At 36.5% G+C, this 18,442-nt stretch overlaps 1 protein-coding gene across 2 annotated transcripts in view; it reads right to left on the reverse strand.

Moving 5' to 3' along the window:
• Positions 1-319: 319 nt before the first annotated feature.
• Positions 320-18,442, reverse strand: part of CFH (complement factor H) — a 99,099-nt gene continuing 80,976 nt past the window's right edge. For both annotated transcript variants that reach the window (XM_061187274.1, XM_061187275.1), the window contains 6 exons: positions 7,808-8,017; positions 6,911-7,084; positions 6,031-6,207; positions 5,093-5,266; positions 1,186-1,368; positions 320-736 (listed from right to left, as the gene is read on the reverse strand). In XM_061187274.1, coding sequence (XP_061043257.1) covers positions 540-736; positions 1,186-1,368; positions 5,093-5,266; positions 6,031-6,207; positions 6,911-7,084; positions 7,808-8,017 — 1,115 coding nt within the window. In that variant the 3' untranslated portion in view covers positions 320-539. The remainder of the gene's footprint in view (positions 737-1,185; positions 1,369-5,092; positions 5,267-6,030; positions 6,208-6,910; positions 7,085-7,807; positions 8,018-18,442) is intronic.

The raw sequence follows: 18,442 nt of genomic DNA on the forward strand, positions 1-18,442 counted from the left end.
TCTTGTAAAAGATCATGTATTTCGTTATTTTTTGGTATATTTATCTACTGACGGAAGAGCAAAAGTAAGAAATAACTACTTACATGTAGTTACTAATATAGGTATTACATAGTTTGCGTTTTACATGTTTGTGAAGTGATGTTATTTTGAAAATGGAGACAAGCATTTCTTCCCATTTCTTCTGAAACAGAATCTTAGGAAACCTCAGAAGTTATGAAGAAATCTTTAGAAAGTTAGGAAACTGATGGATGAAAGGAGGTACTGAAGTGATTGCATCTAATTTCTTGCCGTAGATGTTTTATCAACAGGACACGTAGCATTTTGGTTTGCCAAGTTTTAATGAGGTGCTTTTAAGAAGTAATTAGTTGGTCTCCAAGATTATAATTACACCATCCCTATAATGTTTAACAGGAAGCTGATTTATGAATAAAGATGAGTTAAACAATACTTGATAAAAAGAAACTGAGAATTGGCATAATAATGAAAAATTCTGAATACATGTACATATTTCAGTTTTACAACACACTTTAACCACTGTTTCATCCACAAGTAGGATATGCCAGTTTTCCTTCCTGACAGGTTGTTCGAAATGTATGATTTCGTGTCCTTGGATAATATCCACGTTTACACGTAAATTCAACAGTGTCATCTGTTTTAGAATAAAGTTTTTTATCACGTCTCCATTTTAACTGGATGTTATGTTTTTTCATAATTTCTTCTGAAATTACACATGCATCTGAAGTTAAAAAAAAATAAACATAAACCGTTAAGTGGTATACAAATATTTTCCACAGAATTTCAGGCTTTCAAGTAGAATCTCCTGCTCTGGTCCAAAAATTCCTTCTCAAAACCTTTTACAAACCAACTCATTGAAAATCCAGTATGTAGTTTCCATCATTTTAAACAGTTAATGTTGTAAGAATGAGGTACTATTTTTAGTGTAATAATTAAATGTTATAATCAAAGATTCATAATGTCAGTTATCATATGAAGAGCTTTCATTAAGGAATCTTTTGTTGCTATTGTTGCTTGAACAGGAAATTTTCAAACTTTATTTCCACACATATTATTTATATGCAACAGAATGGTTGGTAGTTAATCCATGAAAATTCTATTGTAAACAGCTAAACATCATACTCAGTACACCGATTTTCCCAGGATCCACAAGAAGATTGAAATATTTACCTAAGCACTTTGGTGGTTCTGACCACTCTCCATTCTGACATACTATGTGTCTGCTTCCCTGAAGTTCATAGTAGGACTGGCATTGGTACTCAACTGTCGATCCTGGAGGATATACTGGTGCCGGGAATGAGGTAGTGTCTCCGTTGTCTATTGGTGGGGGAGGCCCACATTTTCCTTGAGAGTCTAAAAAATATGTTGTTTGATTTATTGAAAGAGAAAAAAAAGAAAAAGAAATCCCACGGTTTAAAATAAAAAGATAAAAATGTAGCCTAATATGTAATAACCAGGCTTGTGATTCTGATGACAGAAATGATTTATTGAAGAAATTTTAATCACTTAAATGAAAAGGCACATTTTTAAGTCCCTAGTTTTACCCCACATGAAAGTACACATAATACATTAACAAATATGTCTGCTTTGCAGTGTTCTGGTATTAAAACATGTTTTCTTAGTGAATATATGATGGACAGATGGATAGCTAAGATAAAAAAAATTATCCTTGTATACAACATACAGCAGTGTCTATTGAATCTCTAGTCATATTTATTGATTTTCATTACAAAACGAACATTAGCTCCATCAGCTGCTTTTATAAAAGTCAAAGAATTACAGATTTCAATAGTGGGAGAGGGAATGCTGTCTTCCTTTTGTGGACAAGATGAGGTAGAAATATTTCTGCTTATTGCATCTGCTCTGTATTCTTTCTGCTAACTAAAAATCCTGAACATATTATAATAAACCAACTCAGGAGACTGTGAAAGATGTAGAGAAGATATTAATCTGGTTAGAGACATTGGGATTCAAGGAATTACACTCCAGAGACTTGTTTGGGTTTTCCTTTTCCCTTCTTTGTATCCTGGATGGACCACTGAGACTGCAACCCAGAAATGATAGCAAGTTCAGAAAGAAAAAAAAAAAAACAGTCCCAAGAAGCACTTGGTCTCTTTAAGCAAAGTCCCAGGAAAGGATCAGCATAGTAAGACAGAAACAGTTTTTACAATCCTGACTTTCTCGAGAAATACACCATAGAACCTAAGACCAACCCTTCCCCGCCTTGATCAGCAGGGGCCAAGTGAGGAGTCCAGACTTCCACCCACATGGTGAGGGAACAAGACACCTCTCCCCTTTCTCCAGGAGTCAGTGGAGGCCAGGTGGGAACCCTGGACTTGCACCCTGCATGGCAGTAAGGGAGGTCTGATAAATAAAAGATTTCAATAAAATCCTTAATCTCAAAACATAATACCCAAAATGTCCAGAATACAGTTGATCATCACTCATCATACCAAGGATGAGGAAAACCTCAAAAGAGAAAAAACAATCAAAAGAAGACAACACTGAGATGACATACATATTGAAATTATTGGACAATGGTTTTTAAAAATCCAGTCAAATTGATAGAACTGGAAAATAGAGTAATATAATTTTTTAAAAAAACACACTGGATAGGTTCAATAATACATTGCAGATGGCAGAAGTATAAATAAACTTGACTATAGGCTAACTTTGAAAAGAGTCATGTACCAAAATGTTCATTGCAGCTCTATTTACAATAGCCAGGACATGGAAGCAACCGAAGTGTCCATCAACAGATGAATGGATAAAGAAGATGTGGCACATATATACAATGGAATATTACTCAGCCATAAAAAGGAATGAAACTGAGTTATTTGTAATGAGGTGGATGGACCTAGAGACTGTCATACAGAGTGAAGTAAGTCAGAAAGAGAAAAACAAATACTGTATGCTAACACATATATATGGAATCTAAAAAAAAAAAAAAAGGTCATGAAGAACCTAGGGGCAAGATGCGAATAAAGATGCAGACTTACTAGAAAATGAACTTGAGGATACGGGGAGGGGGAAGGGTAAGCTGGGACAAAGTGAGAGAGTGGCATGGACATACATACACTACCAAATGTAAAATAGATAGCTAGTGGGAAGCAGCTGCATAGCACAGAGAGATCAGCTCGGTGCTTTGTGACCACCTAGAGGGGTGGGATAGGGAGGGTGGGAGGGAGGGAGATGCAAGAGGGAAGAGATATGGAGACATATGTATATGTATAACTGATTCACTTTGTTATAAAGCAGAAACTAACACACCATTGTAAAGCAATTATACTCCAATAAAGATGTTAAAAAAATTAAAAAAAAAAAAGGAAAATAGACTGAAAAGAAAATGGACAGAGCTTCAGGAACCCATGGGAAAATAGCAAAAGATTGGAGACCCAGAAAATGAAAAGAAAGGGGATGAGATGAAAAAAAAATGTAAAAATAATGGTTGAAAATTTCTGAAATAGGGCATAAGGCACACATCTACATAATAAAACAGCTGAGTGAATTCCAAACAGGATAAAACCAAAGAAATTAATGTCAAGATACATCAAAATCAAATTGCTGGAAATTAAAGAAAAAGAAAAAATCTCAAAAGAGCTAGATAGATATTATGCAATACTTATATGGAAAAAGGATTAAAAAACTGGTAGGATTTTCATCCATGACCATAGATCCAGAAAGAAGTGACATCATTTTTTCAGTGCTGGAAGAAAAGAATTGTCAACCCCAAATTCTATATCGAGTGAAGTATATTTTAGGATTAAAGGGAGAAAGAAAGACATTCCCAGACAAAGGAAAACTGAGAGAATTTGTCTCTAGCAGACCTATACCTAAAGAATTGCTAAAGCAATTCTTCAAATATAAAGGAAACTAGAAAAGGGATTGAGACTTTAGGAAGGAAGAAAAAACAATGGAATTGATTTTTAAAAGTAAGGGTAAATATAATAAGAATATCTTTTCCCTAATGATTTTGTTAAATTATGTGTAAAATTATGTCATTTGATATGTTGCTCAATGTATATAGAGAGAATACTAAAGACATTTATGTTAAAATATGGGGAGATAAAAAAATGGAAGTAAGGTTTCCACATTTCACCTGAAGTGGTAAAATGTCAATCCAAGTAGGGAGTGATAAGCCGCTTATGTGTATCTTAATACTTGGAGCAACCACTAATAAAAACATGCCAAGACATATACTCCAAAGCAATGCAGATGTATAAAAATTAAGTTATTTATAATGTTCAAAAATCCACAGGGAAGACAAGAAAAGGAAATGGGGATGAGAAACTGAGGAAACACACACAAAACAAATAATAAAATTGCTGACATTGTCCCTGTTATGTTAATAGATATTTTCAATGTAAATAGCCTTAATATATCAGTGAAAAGACTGAAAATGGCAGGGTGAACACATAAACGAGATTAATCTATATGCTGTCTACAAGAAAATCACTCCAAACATGAAAACAAGTTCAAGTGGAAGACTGCAAAAAATACATACCAGGAAAAAGTTAACTTGAAAAGCTATAAGTGGCTAATATATTTCTTGGTTTGGATTCCCTTACTTCCTGAACTCTAAACACTGAAGTGTCCCAGGACCAAGTTCTCAGACTTTTTTTTTTTATATGTACACTAATTCCCTGAATGAGTTCAGCTAGTAACATACCTTTAAATATCATGAATATGCTGAAGATGCCCAAATTTAAGTCACATTCTGTGATCAGGCCCTGGCTGCCTGTATTCCATGTCTCAAAGTGGAATTTCTTGGGTTGTCAAATGTACTTATGGTATCGTCAACACATTTATTCACCAGGAAGTAACTGAATGTCTTAATATTTAAGATAAGAAATGTTCCAAGATTCCAACTGTTCAAATCTGGTCAACTCTTTCATACAATAAATATGTCAGATTACTTATTCAGTCCGCAAAAGACCTGGATTTTAAGCACCTTCATTTTTATTTGCAACAAAAAAAATTCCATAAGAACTACTTCATTATACATTTATATCAACATATTTTGTCCCTAATATATTCTCTAAAATTGGGGGGGGGGTGGCGGTGTAAGATACTCTACCTTTGCACTGAGGTGGTTTTGTCCAAGTTCCATTTAAACATATCACATCTACCTCCCCGAAAAGGTCATAAGGCCTGATGCATTCGTAATGTACTCTCTCACCATTTTGATATCTAGACCTCTCTTCTTGTATAATAGCATTTTCCACTTTGGGTGGATTCACACAGGAAACATCTAGATAGAAAGAAAAATAGTATCTCTAATATAATGATCATTATGAACAGCAAGCTAACAAGTAAGAAAATCATAATAAAAGATCATTTGACATCAGGATTCGGTTTATAGTCATCCTGTTTATGAACTGTAACTTTAGGCCCTTAGGAAAATAAACACATTAGGTACTTCTTTAAAGACTTGATCAAGAGCACACTTTGAAGAATACCGTAGTTGAAAGAAGAAGATGATTAATTAAAAGATCCAAACAAAGATCTGGAAAAATAACAGAAAAATAAATGTATGTATTTATTAAAATGCTCTTTAATAATATATTTTTGCAAATGCTTCAGTATACAACAATGAGTAATGTGTAATTCATCAGTGAGATTCAGGTGGATGTAAAGTACAATATGCTGTAGCTATGGTTCCTAAACTGAAATGTGCATAGAATCCCTTGGGAATCTTTAAAACAGTTTCAGGGTTCCATCCCCAGAGTTTTTGATACAACAGGTATGAGTCAGCCTGTGAATCTGTGCTTGCATGTCTAATAATCTTCCAGAATATGCTAAGACTGCTGTGTCAGGGGCTGTGCTTTGAGAATTATTGGGCTACAAGACTGAGCACTTGAGTACACAATTCATCACTTTTTATGTTCAGGCATAAACCTTCTTTGACTTGGCCTGAAAATAATCTGTGTCCATTTTATGATGGTAGAGGCAGTTTTCTGTATTATGTTACTTAAGATACTTTAATAAATAAAGTTTTAAATTTTACCAAAGTACCTCTGCATGCTGGCCTTCCTATCCATTTGCTCTTAATACACTGTACAGTATTGGCTCCATCCAATTGATAATATGGTAGACATTTAAAAGCCACCTGTTCTCCTGACCTATATGATTTCTTCTTCCGGCCTATGAGTACAGCATCATTAAAGCTGGGTACTTTAAAACAATCTGTGTCTGAAAAAAAAAAAAGTATTTGTTTAGTACATCTTTAAAAATAATAGTGGCCAATAATTATATTCTAGAAAAATAGATATGTACATATCAAACCAATGAATACTGTACAATATTTCTCTGACAACTTAAAACAAATGTTAGAAGTCTTGACTTAGTTACATTGAATGTGTCTATATTCATCAAAACTGTAACATGGGAATGGTGATATTCAAAGAGACAGGGATGCCTTTGATGCTTGAGACCATACTTCTCACATTTAAATTATATTTCCCCATCACAGGTCACCTACATTATGGATGTGTTTCTTCTTTTTGCTTCTATCAAAATCTGTTCCCTTGAATTATGTCAAATATCTTAGAAAATTGTATATTATAAAGAAATAATTGATAAATTAACAGTAAATTGAGTGCTGATAAGACTGATGAGCAGGGGCCAGCTGTGTTATAGGAACAGAGACCAGAAGTCTGAGAATGTGTATCAGAGGATGTCCAAAGTGTACACAAGATGATGTGATAGTGAGATAATTTAGTTCATGAATCAAACTTTTATTATTACTAGGGTTATTAATTCTCTACCAGAATCCAGAACTTTCCAAAGACACCTTGTTTAATTCTAGAATTACAGCTTAGTTTCATACTTGTGCCATTTATGTCCTGAATTAAAGATATTTATCAGCCTTAGAATAAAATGAAATATACTATACTTATGCATTCTGGTGGAAGGGACCATTTTCCTCCTAAACATCTTATAGATGCAGGTCCATCGATCCCAAAACCTTCATCACAGTTGTATGTAACTTCTTCTCCATGTTGGTAACTGTCTTTCTCATTAGATACAACACCATTCTGAATCAAAGGTGGAAGTCCACAAGGAAGTCCTAGGAATAAATGAAAGAACGATTTCATGTTTCACTAACTCTGAAATTTAATTTGATGTACTGCTTGCCATATTTGGTAGTTTTACTTGAAAATAATAAATGATTATACAGGAACTTCCATCACATTTCAGAGAAGTGCACAAATGCACCCAAAAATCACCATTCTGGTGTGTTTCCAGCTGTCCACTTGAACAAGAACTTGAAACTAAAAATACCAATATATTTATGAAAGAGACTATCAGTGCATCTCTAAGCAATTATGATTAATAAAAGAAAACACACTGAGACTTCATCATCTTAAGAAAAGTACTATATATTGTAAGACATCAAAAGGGACATTGTAGGAAGAACATAAGTTTTTTTGAAAAAACTTGGTGGCAACGCATACACTGAAACTTATATGAATAAGTAGGAATATAAATAGGTTTAACTATATGAATAGGTAGGTTTACTTTTTTTACACATACAGTGTTAATACAAAAGAAAGTGCCAGATTTAAAAGTGATTCTATACTGAACTGATGAAATTAACAGAAAATGAATATACAAAAATTGATTAAATGTATAAAAATATAAATTATATATTAATACATAAATGACCTATAAATATATAAATAATTGATATATTTAGGAATCTAAAGGATTCTGTTCCATGACTTTGATGATAATTGATTAGTAAAGAATGGTACTGAAAATAGAATTTTGGTTTGCATACTGTCCTCACCTACACAATGAGGTGGAGAACTCCACTTTCCCATGTGGCATGTTATCACATTTTCTTCGGATATCCTGAAACCATCTTCACAGGTATAACTTAACTTGGTGCCATGCGCATAAAGCTTGGGTGCAAATGTTTCTCTCCTTTCTTCTGCAGAGCTAGATGAGTTAATTGTTCCATGGTCTACTTGAGGTGGTTGAGAACATGGAATTTTTTCTACATGAAGAACAGAGATCAAAGGGTAAAGTATAAGTATAATGTTTAAATTAAAAATACATTAAAATAAGAATAATTTGAACAAGTTAAGGAATTTTAAAGCTGAAAAATATTTGAAACTTGCAAGGTATTTGTCTCCATAAACACTATGCTACTATCCACTTGTTCAGTATGCCCCTTCATCCTTTTTAAAAATTTATCTTTATTGAAATATATTTGATGTATAATAGTATGTTAGGGAGAGGAGTCAAGGTGGTGGACCAGGAGGACATGGAATTCGCGTCTCCTCACAACTAGGGCACCTACCAGGCACCAGTGGGGGACCACGGACACCTAAGGGGACGGGAGGAACCCCCAGCAACCAGGTAGGACGTGGGTCATGGGGGGAGTGAGGGGGGAGGAGAAGTGGAGGTGGGACAGGACTGGCGCCCCTGAGGCGTGGCTGGGGGAGGGGAAGGGATCCCTTGCCCAAAGGGGGAAACTGGGGAACCATTGGGAGGGCAGAGGATCAAAAGGGAGTGTGGCCAGGTTTCCCCTGCCCTCTTGGGCCTCCAGGAGGTTACTGAGATCTCGGGACTGATCCTTTGCCCACCTAGACCCCCTCCAGCTGTGCAGGTCCTGAGAGAGTGGGAGGGTGGGAAGGGGGAGCAAAAGTAAAGGCTGGACCTCTGGGACTGGCACCCCAGAGGGGCGGCTGGGGGAGAGGAGGAGTTCTTACACCCAGTGAGACCCACCAACAGTCAGGGGTCCAGTAGGAATGGGGGAGACTCTGGGGGAGACGTGGGGGGACACAGAGGAATGGAAGGGAACGGGGCCAGCACTTTCCCTGTCCACGTAAGCACTGAGGAGCCTGTTGGGCTCCAGGGCCTAATCCACTGCCCTCGGAGCCTCCCTCCTGCGGCTCAGAGCCCAAGCCCCGCCCCTACACCCCATCCAGGGCCCTACCTCTATAATTGGAGACCCCCTCTGAGACACCCTCCAACCACGCTGGGCCTAAATCCAACCCACACACACTCACCCAGGGCCTTACCTCCAAACTCTGGAACTCCACACTCCATAGGCAGTCCTTTAGACTTGCTGTCTCTCTGCTTCCACTTGAATGATGCCCCGCCTAGGCCCCACCCCCAAGGCCTTTTCTGGCTGCATGGGTCCTGGGCCTATGCTCCGCCCCAGCTCAAACATCAGCCTCCCTGCCTAGGTCCCACTCCACCTTAAACCCCACCCCTGCCTAAGTTCCATCTCTGCCTAAACACCTACCCCCCATAGCCAAGGTTTTTTCTTTTTCTTTTTTCTTTTTTTTCTTCCTTTCTTTTTTTTTCTTTTTTCTTTTTTCCTCTTTTAGATTGGGCTTCTGTTTTACCTTGTTGTTGATTCATTTATATTTTTATTTTTTCCAATAGATCTTTTATTTTTCTAATTTTATTTTATTCTTTATACTTTGTTATTGTTCTGCTCCTTTTGGCTTGTTCCCCACCACCCCCCCCACCACCTTTTTCTTTCTGTTGTGGTTTTGTTTTACTTTAGTGCAGTTGTTTCAATTGTATTTTTATTTTTCCTAATATAGTTTTTATCTTTCTAATTTTATTCTGATTTTTAGTCTTTGTTATTGTACTGCTCCTTTCTTTTTTCTTTTTTCTTTTTTTTTTTTGCCTTGCCATGTGGCTTGCAGGATCTTGGTTCCCAGGCCAGACGTCGGGCCCGAGCTCCTGTGGTGGGAGCTCTGAGTCCAAAACTCTGAATAACAGAGAACCTCAGACCCCAGGGAATATTAATCGGAATGAGGCCTCCCAGAGGTCCTCATCTTGGCACCAAGACCTGGCTCTATCCAACTGCCTGCAAACTCCAGTGCTGGATGCCTCAGGCCAAATAGCCAGTAAGACAGGAATACAGCCCCACCCATCAAAAAAAAAAAAAAAAGAAACGACAAAAAGTTATGTTACAGATGAATGAGAAAGGTAAAAACCTACAAGACCAAATAAATGAACACAAAAGAGGCAATCTACCTGAAAAAGAATTCAGAGTAATGATAGTAAAGATGATCCAATATCTCGGGCACAGAATGGAGAAAATACAAGAAACATTTAACAAGGATCTAGAAGAACTAAAGAGCAAACAAACAGTGATGAACAACACAATAACTGAAATTAAAAATACTCTAGAAGGAAGCAATAGCAGAATAACTGAAGCAGAACAGATAAGTGACCTGGAAGATAAAATGGTGGAAATAACTGCAGCAGAGCAGAATAAAGACAAAAGAATGAAAAGAATTGCAGACAGTCTCAGAGATCTCTGGGGCAACATTAAACGCACCAATATTGGAATTATAGGGGTTCCAGAAGAAGAAGAGAAAAAGAAAGGGTCCGAGAAAATATTTGAAGAGACTATAGTCAAAAACTTCCCTAACATAGAAAAGGGAATAGTCAATCAAGTCCAGGAAGCACAGAGAATCCCATAAAGGATAAACCCAAAGAGAAACACACTGAGACACATATTAATGAAACTATCAGAAATTAAATACAAAGAAAAATATTAAAAGCAGCAAGGGAAAAACAACAAATAACATACAAGGGAATCCCCATAAGGTTAACAGCTGATCTTTCAGCAGAAACTCTGCAAGCCAGAAGGGAGTGGCAGAACGTATTTAAAATGATGAAAGGGAAAAACCTACAACCAAGATTACCTGCCAAGGATCTCATTCAGATTCAATGGAGAAATCAAAAGCTTTACCAACAAGCAAACGCTAAGAGAATTCAGCACCACAAACCAGCTTTACAACAAATGCTAAAGGAACTTCTTTAAGCAGGAAACACAAGAGAAGAAAAAGACCCACAGAAACAAACCCAAATCAATTAAGAAAGTGGTAATAGGAACATACATATCAATAATCACCTTGAATGTAAATGGATTAAATGCTCCAACCAAAAAACACAGACTGGCTGAATGGATACAGAAACAAGACCTGTATATATGCTGTCCACAAGAAACCCACTTCAGACCTAGAGACACATACAGACTGAAAGTGAGGGGATGGAAAAAGATATTCCATGCAAATAGAAATCAAAAGAAAGCTGGAGTAGCAATATTAATATCAGATAAAATAGACTTTAAAATAAAGACAGTTACAAGAGATAAGGAAGGACACTACATAATGATCAAGGGATCAATCCAAGAAGAAAACATAACAATTATAAATATTTATGCACCCAACATAAGAGCACCTCAATACATAAGGCAAATGCTAACAGCCATAAAAGGAGAAATCGACAGTAACACAATAATAGTGGGGGAAATAACACCCCACTTACACCAATGGACAGATCATCCAGACAGAAAATAAATAACGAAACACAAGCTTTAAATGACACAATAGACCAGGCAGACTTAATTGATATTTTTAGTACATTCCACCAAAAAGCAGAAGAATACATTTTCTTCTCAAGTGCACACGGAACACTCTCCAGAATAGATCACATCTTGGGTCACAAATCAAGCCTTGGAAAATTTAAGAAAATTGAAATCATATCAAGCATCATTTATGACCACAACGCTATGAAATTAGAAATCAATTACAGGACAAAAACAGTAAAAAACACAAATACATGGAGGCTAAACAGTGCACTGCTAAATAATCAAGAGATCACTGAAGAAATCAAAGAGGAAATCAAAAAATCCCTAGAAACAAATGACAACAAAAACATGAGGATCCAAAGCCTATGGGACTCAGCCATAGCAGTTCTAAGAGGGAAGATCATAGCAATTCAAGCTCACCTCAAGAAACAAGAAAAAACTCAAATGAACAATCTAACCTTACACCTAAAGCAACAAGAAAAAGAATAAAGAAAACCCAAAGTTAGTAGAAGGAAAGAAATCATAAAGATCAGAGCAGAAATAAATGAAATAGAAACAAAGAAAACAATAGCAAAGATCAATAAAACTAAAAGCTGGTTCTTTAAGAAGATAAACAAAATTGATAAACTGTTAGCCAGACTTATCACGAAAAAAAGGGAGAGGACTCAAATCAATAAAATTAGAAATGAAAAAGGAGAAATCACAACAGACACTGCAGAAATACAAAGTATCCTAAGAGACTACTACAAGCAACTCTATGCCAATAAAATGGACAACCTGGAAGAAATGGACAAATTCTTGGAAAAGTAAAACCTTCCCAGACTGAACCAGAAAGAATTAGAAAATATAAACACACCAATCACAGGTAATGAAATTGAAACTGTAATTGATAATTTCCAACAAACAAAAGTCCAGGACCAGATGGTTTCACAGGCAAATTCTATCAAACATTTGGAGAAGAGTTAACACCTATCCTTCTCAAACTCTTCCAAAAAATTGTAGAGGGAGGAACAATCCCAAACTCGTTCTACAAGGCCACCAGCACCCTGATACCAAAACCAGACAAAGATATCACAAAAAAAGAAAATTATAGACCAATATCACTGATGAACATAGATTCAAAAATCCTCAACAAAATACTAGCAAACAGAATCCAACAACACATTAAAGGATCATACAGGGCTTCCCTGGTGGTGCAGTGGTTGAGAATCTGCCTGCCAATGCAGGGGACACGGGCTCGAGCCCTGGTCTGGGAAGATCCCACATGCCGCGGAGCAACTAGGCCCGTGAGCCACAACTACTGAGCCTGCGCGTCTGGAGCCTGTGCTCCGCAACAAGAGATGCCGCGACAGTGAGAGGCCTGCGCACCGCGATGAAGAGTGGCCCCCACTCGCCGCAACTAGAGAAAGCCCTCGCACAGAAACGAAGACCCAACACAGCCATAAATAATAAAATAAATAAATAAATAAATAAATAGCATTCCCTTAGGAAAAAAAAAAAGAATCTGGGTAATAAAATAAAGTCTAACCTTTTTAAAAAAAAAAAAAAAAAAAGGATCATACACCATGATCAACTGGGATTTATCCCAGGGATGCAAGGATTCTTCAATATATGCAAAACAATCAATGTGATACACCATATTAACAAACTAAAGAATAAAAACCATATGATCATCTCAATAGATGCAGACAGAGTTTTGACAAAATTCAACACCGATTTATGATAAAAACTCTACAGAGAGTGGGCATAGAGGGAACCTACCTCAACATAGTGAAGGCCATGTACGACAAACCCACAGCAAACATCACTCTCAATGGTGAAAAACTGAAAGCATTTCCTCTAAGATCAGGAACAAGACAAGGATGTCCACTCTTGCCACTATTATTCAACATAGTATTGGAAGTCCTAGCCATGGCAATCAGAGAAGAAAAAGAAATAAAAGGAATACAAATTGGAAAAGAAGAAGTAAAACAGTCACTGTTTGCAGATGACATGATACTATACATAGAAAATCCTAAAGATGCCACCAGAAAACTACTAGAACTAATCAATGAATTTGGTAAGGTTTCAGGATACAAAATTAATGCACAGAAATCTCTGACCTTCCTATACACTAACAACGAAAGATCAGAAAGTGAAATTAAGGAAACAATCCCATTTACCATTGCAACAAAAAGAATAATATGTCTAGGAATAAACCTACCTAAGGAGGCAAAAGACCTGTACTCAGAAAACTATAAAACACTGATGAAAGAAATCAAAGATAACATAAACAGATGGAGAGATATACCATGCTCCTGGATTGGAAGAATCAATATTGTGAAAATGACTATATTACTCAAAGCAATCTGCAGGTTCAGTGCAATCCCTATCAAATTACCAATGGCATTTTTCATAGAACTAAAGAAAGAAATTTTACAATTTGTATGGAAACACAAAGGACCCCGAGTGGCCAAAGCAGTCTTAGGAAAGAGAAACGGAGCTGGAGGAATCAGGCTCCCTGACTTCAGACTATACTACAAAGCTACAGTAATCAAGATGGTATGGTAGTGGCACAAAAACATAAATATAGATCAATGGAACAGGACAGAAAGTCCAGAGATAAACCCATGCACATATGGTCACCTTATCTTTGACAAAGGAGACAAGAATAAACAATGGAGAAAAGTCGGCCTCTTCAATAAGTGGTGCTGGGGAAAATGGACAGCTGCATGTAAAAGAATTAAATTAGAACACATCCTAACACCATACACAAAAATAAACTCAAAATGTTTTAAGGACCTAAATGTAAAGCCAGACACTATAAAACTCTTAGAGGAAGACATAGGCTGAGCACTCTATGACACAAATCACAGCAAGCTCCTTTTCGACCCACCTCCTAGAGTAAGGGAAATAAAAGCAAAAATAAACAAATGGGACCTAATGAAACTTAGAAACTTTTGCACAGCAAAGGAAACCATAAACAAGACAAGAAGACAACCCTCAGAATGGGAGAAGATATTTGCAAACGAAGCAACTGACAAGGGATTGATCTCTAAAATTTACAAGCAGCGCATGCAGCTCAGTATCACAAAAACAAACCACCTAGTCCAAAAATGGGCGGAAGACCTAAATAGACATTTCTCTGTAGAAGACATGCAGATGGTCAACAAATACATGAAAAGATACTCAATATTACTAATCGTTGGAGAGATGCAAATCAAAACCACGGTGATGGTCAGAATGGCCATCATCAAAAAATCTAGAAACAATAAGGGGCTTCCCTGGTAGCACAGTGGTTAGGAATCTGCCTGTCAATGCAGGGGACACGGGTTCAATCCCTGGTCCGGGAGGATCCCACATGCCACGGAGCAACTAAGTCCATGTGCAACAACTACTGAGCCTGCGCTCTAGAGCCCATGAGCCACAACTACTGAAGCCCACGTGCCTAGAGCCCGTGTTCCACAACAAGAGAAGCCACTGCAATAAGAAGCCTGCACACTGCAATGAAGAGTAGCCCCTGCTCGCCGCAACTAGCGAAAGCCCGCGCACAGCAACGAAGATCCAATGCAGCCAAAAATAAATAAATAAAATAAATAAATTTAAAACAAAACAAAAAAACAATAAATGCTGGAGAGGGTGTGGAGAAAAGGGAACCCTCTTGCACTGTTGGTGGGAATGTAAATTGATACAGCCACTATGGAAAACAGTATGGAGGTTCCTTAAAAAACTAAAAATGGAACTACCATATGACCCACTACTGGGCATATACCCTGAGAAAACCATAATTCGAAGAGATACGTGTACCACAATGTTCATTGCAGCACTACTTACAAAAGCCAGGACATGGAACCAACCTAAATATCCATCAACAGATGAATGGATAAAGAAGATGTGACACATATATACAATGGAATATTACTCAGCCATAAGAAGAACGAAATTGAATTATTTGTAGTGAGGTGGATGGACCTAGACTCTATCATACAGAGTGAAGTAAGTCAGAAAGAGAAAAACAAATACCGTATGTTAACGTATATATATGGAACTTAAAGAAGTGGTACTGATGAACCTAGTGGCAGGGCAGGAACAAGGACGCACAAGTAGAGAATGGACTTGAGAGCATGGGGGTGGGGGGAGGTTGAGATGAAGTGAGAGAGTAGCATTGACATATATACACTACCAAATGTAAAATAGATAGCTAGTGGGAAGCTGCTGCATAGCACAGGGAGATCAGCTCGGTGTTTTCTGACAACCTAGAGGGGTAGGATAGGGAGCGTGGCAGGAAGGCTTGGGAGGGAGGGGATATGGGGATGCGTGTATACATGTGGCTGATTCACTTTGTTGTATGGTAGAAACTAGCACAACATTGTAAAGCATTTATACTCCAATAAAGGTGTGAAAAAAATAAATTAAAAAAATATTGTGTTAGTTTCAGGTCTACTACATAATGATTTGACTTTTACACATATTATGAAATGACCAGCAGGATGTCTAATAGCAATCTGTCCCTATACAAAGTTATTATAATATCATTGACCATATTCCTTATGCTGAATACACATCCCCCTGGCTTCTTTAGAGTCTACGTATATGTGAGACCATGTGGCATTTGTCTTTTTCTATCTGACTTATTTTACTTAACCATAATACACCCTAGAGCCATCCATGTTGTTGCAAATGGAAATGTGTCATTTTTATGGCTCAGTAATAGTTCATTCTGTGTGTATATATAAAACATCTTCTTAATCCACTCCTCTATCAACGGACACTTAGGTTGATTCCAAACCTTGGCTATTGTAAGTAATGCTGCAAGGAACATTGGAGTGCATATATCTTTTCAAATGTTTCTGGTTCCTTTGAATAAATACCCAGAAGTGGAATTGCCAGATCATATGGCAGTTCTATTTTTAGTTTTTTAAGGAAACTCCATACTCTTTTCCATAGTGGCTGCACCAATCTACAATCGCACCAACAGTGCACAAAGATTTCCTTTTCTCCACATCCTCGCCAACACTCGATATCGTCTTTTTGATGACAGCCATTAAGACAGGTGTGAAGGGACATTTCACTGTGGTTGTGACATGCATTTGCCTGACTTGTAATGATGTTGAGCCTCTCTTCATGTGTCTGTTGGCCATCTGTATGTCTTCTTTGGAAAAAATGTCTATTCAGGTCCTCTGCCCATTTTCTAGTTGAGTTATTTGTTTTTCTGATGTTGGTTGCATTAATTCTTTGTATAGTTTGAATATTAACCCCTTAATGGATATATCCTTTGCAAATATCTTCTCACATTCAGTAGGCTGCCTTTTTCATTTTATTGATCGTTTTCTTTGCTGTGGAAAAGCTTTCTTATTTTATGCAGTCCCGTTTGCTTATTTTTGCTTTTGTTTCCCTTGCCTGAGGAGACATATCCAAAAAAAACCAAAAAAACAAAATATTGCTAAAACTAATGTCAAAGAGCATACTGCCTTTGTTTTCTTCTAGAAGTTTTATGGATTCAAGAGTTACAATTAAGTCTTTAATTTATTTTCATTTTATTTTTGTATATTGTATGAGAAAGTAGTCCAGCTTGATTCTTTTGCATGTAACTTTCCTGTTTTCCCAACACCATTTACAGAGGCAATCATTTCCTCATGATGTTCTTGCCTCCTTTGTCATAGATTAATTGACCATATAAATGTGGGTATATTACTGGGCTCTCTAATCTGTTCCATAGATTTATGTGTCTGTTTTTGTGCCAATGCCATTCTATTTTGATTACTCTAGCTTTGTAGTATAGTCTGAAGTCAGGGAGCCTGATTCCTCCAGCTCCATTTTTCTTTCTCAAGATTGCTTTGGCTATTTGTGGTCTTTTGTGCTTCCTTACAAATTAAAGAAAAAAAAATTGTTCTAATTCTGTGAAAAATGCCATTGGTAATTTAATAAGGATTGCATTGAATCTGTAGATTGTTTTCAGTAGCATGGTCATTTTAACAATATAAATTCTTCCAATTCGTGAACATGATATCTTTCCATTTGTTTTGTCATCTTCAATTTATTTCATCAATTTCTTATAGTTTTCAGAGTACAAGTCTTTTATCTCCTTGGTTAGATTTATTCCTAGCTATTTTATTCTTTTTGATGCAATTGTAAATGGGATTGCTTTCTTGATTTCTCCCTCTAAAACTTTGTTGTTCAGGCATAGAAATGCAACATATTTCTGTATATTAATTTTATATCCTGCAACATTAATGAATTCATTTATTAGTTCTAATAGTTTTTGGTGGTGTTTTTCTATGTATAGTATCATGCTATCTACAGATAGTGATAGTTTTACTTCTTCCTTTCCAATTTGAATTCCTTTTATTTCTTTTCTTGTTTGATTGCTGTGTCTAGGACTTCCAATACTATGTTGAGTAAAAGCGGAGAGAGTGGGCATCCTTGTCTTGTTCCTGGTTTAGAGGAAATGCTTTCAGCTTTTCACCGTTGAGTATGACATTGGCTGGACGTTTGTCATATATGGCCTTTATTATGTTTAGGTATGTTTCCCCTCTACCCACTTCACTGAGAGATTTAACATAAATAGATATTAAATTTTGTCAAGAGCTTTTTCTGCATCTATTGAGATAATCATATCATTTTTATTCTTCAATTTGTTGATGTATATCACATTGATTTGCAGATATTGAAACATACTTGAATCCCTCTGAAAAGTCCCACTTGATCATGGTGTATGATCCTTTTAATGTATTGTTGAATTTAGTTTGCTAATATTTGAAGATTTTTACACCTAAGTTCACCAGTGATATTGGCCTGTAATTTTCTTTTTTTGCACCATCTTTGGTTTTGGTCTCAGGGTGATGCTGAACTTGCAGAATAAGTTCAGAAGTGTTCTTCCTCTTCAATTTTTTTGGAATATTTTGAGAAGAATAGGTGTTAACTCTTTTGTAAATGGTAGAATTCACCTGTGAATCTGTCTGGTCCTGGATTTTTGTTTCTTGGGTTTTAAAATTACTGATTCAATTTTAATATTGGTAATCAGTCTGTTCATATTTTCTATATTTCTCCTGATTTATATTTGAGAAATTGTGCATTACATGGAATTTATCAATTTTT

Source organism: Eubalaena glacialis, chromosome 3, assembly GCF_028564815.1.
Source record: "Eubalaena glacialis isolate mEubGla1 chromosome 3, mEubGla1.1.hap2.+ XY, whole genome shotgun sequence".
NCBI lineage: Eukaryota > Metazoa > Chordata > Mammalia > Artiodactyla > Balaenidae > Eubalaena > Eubalaena glacialis.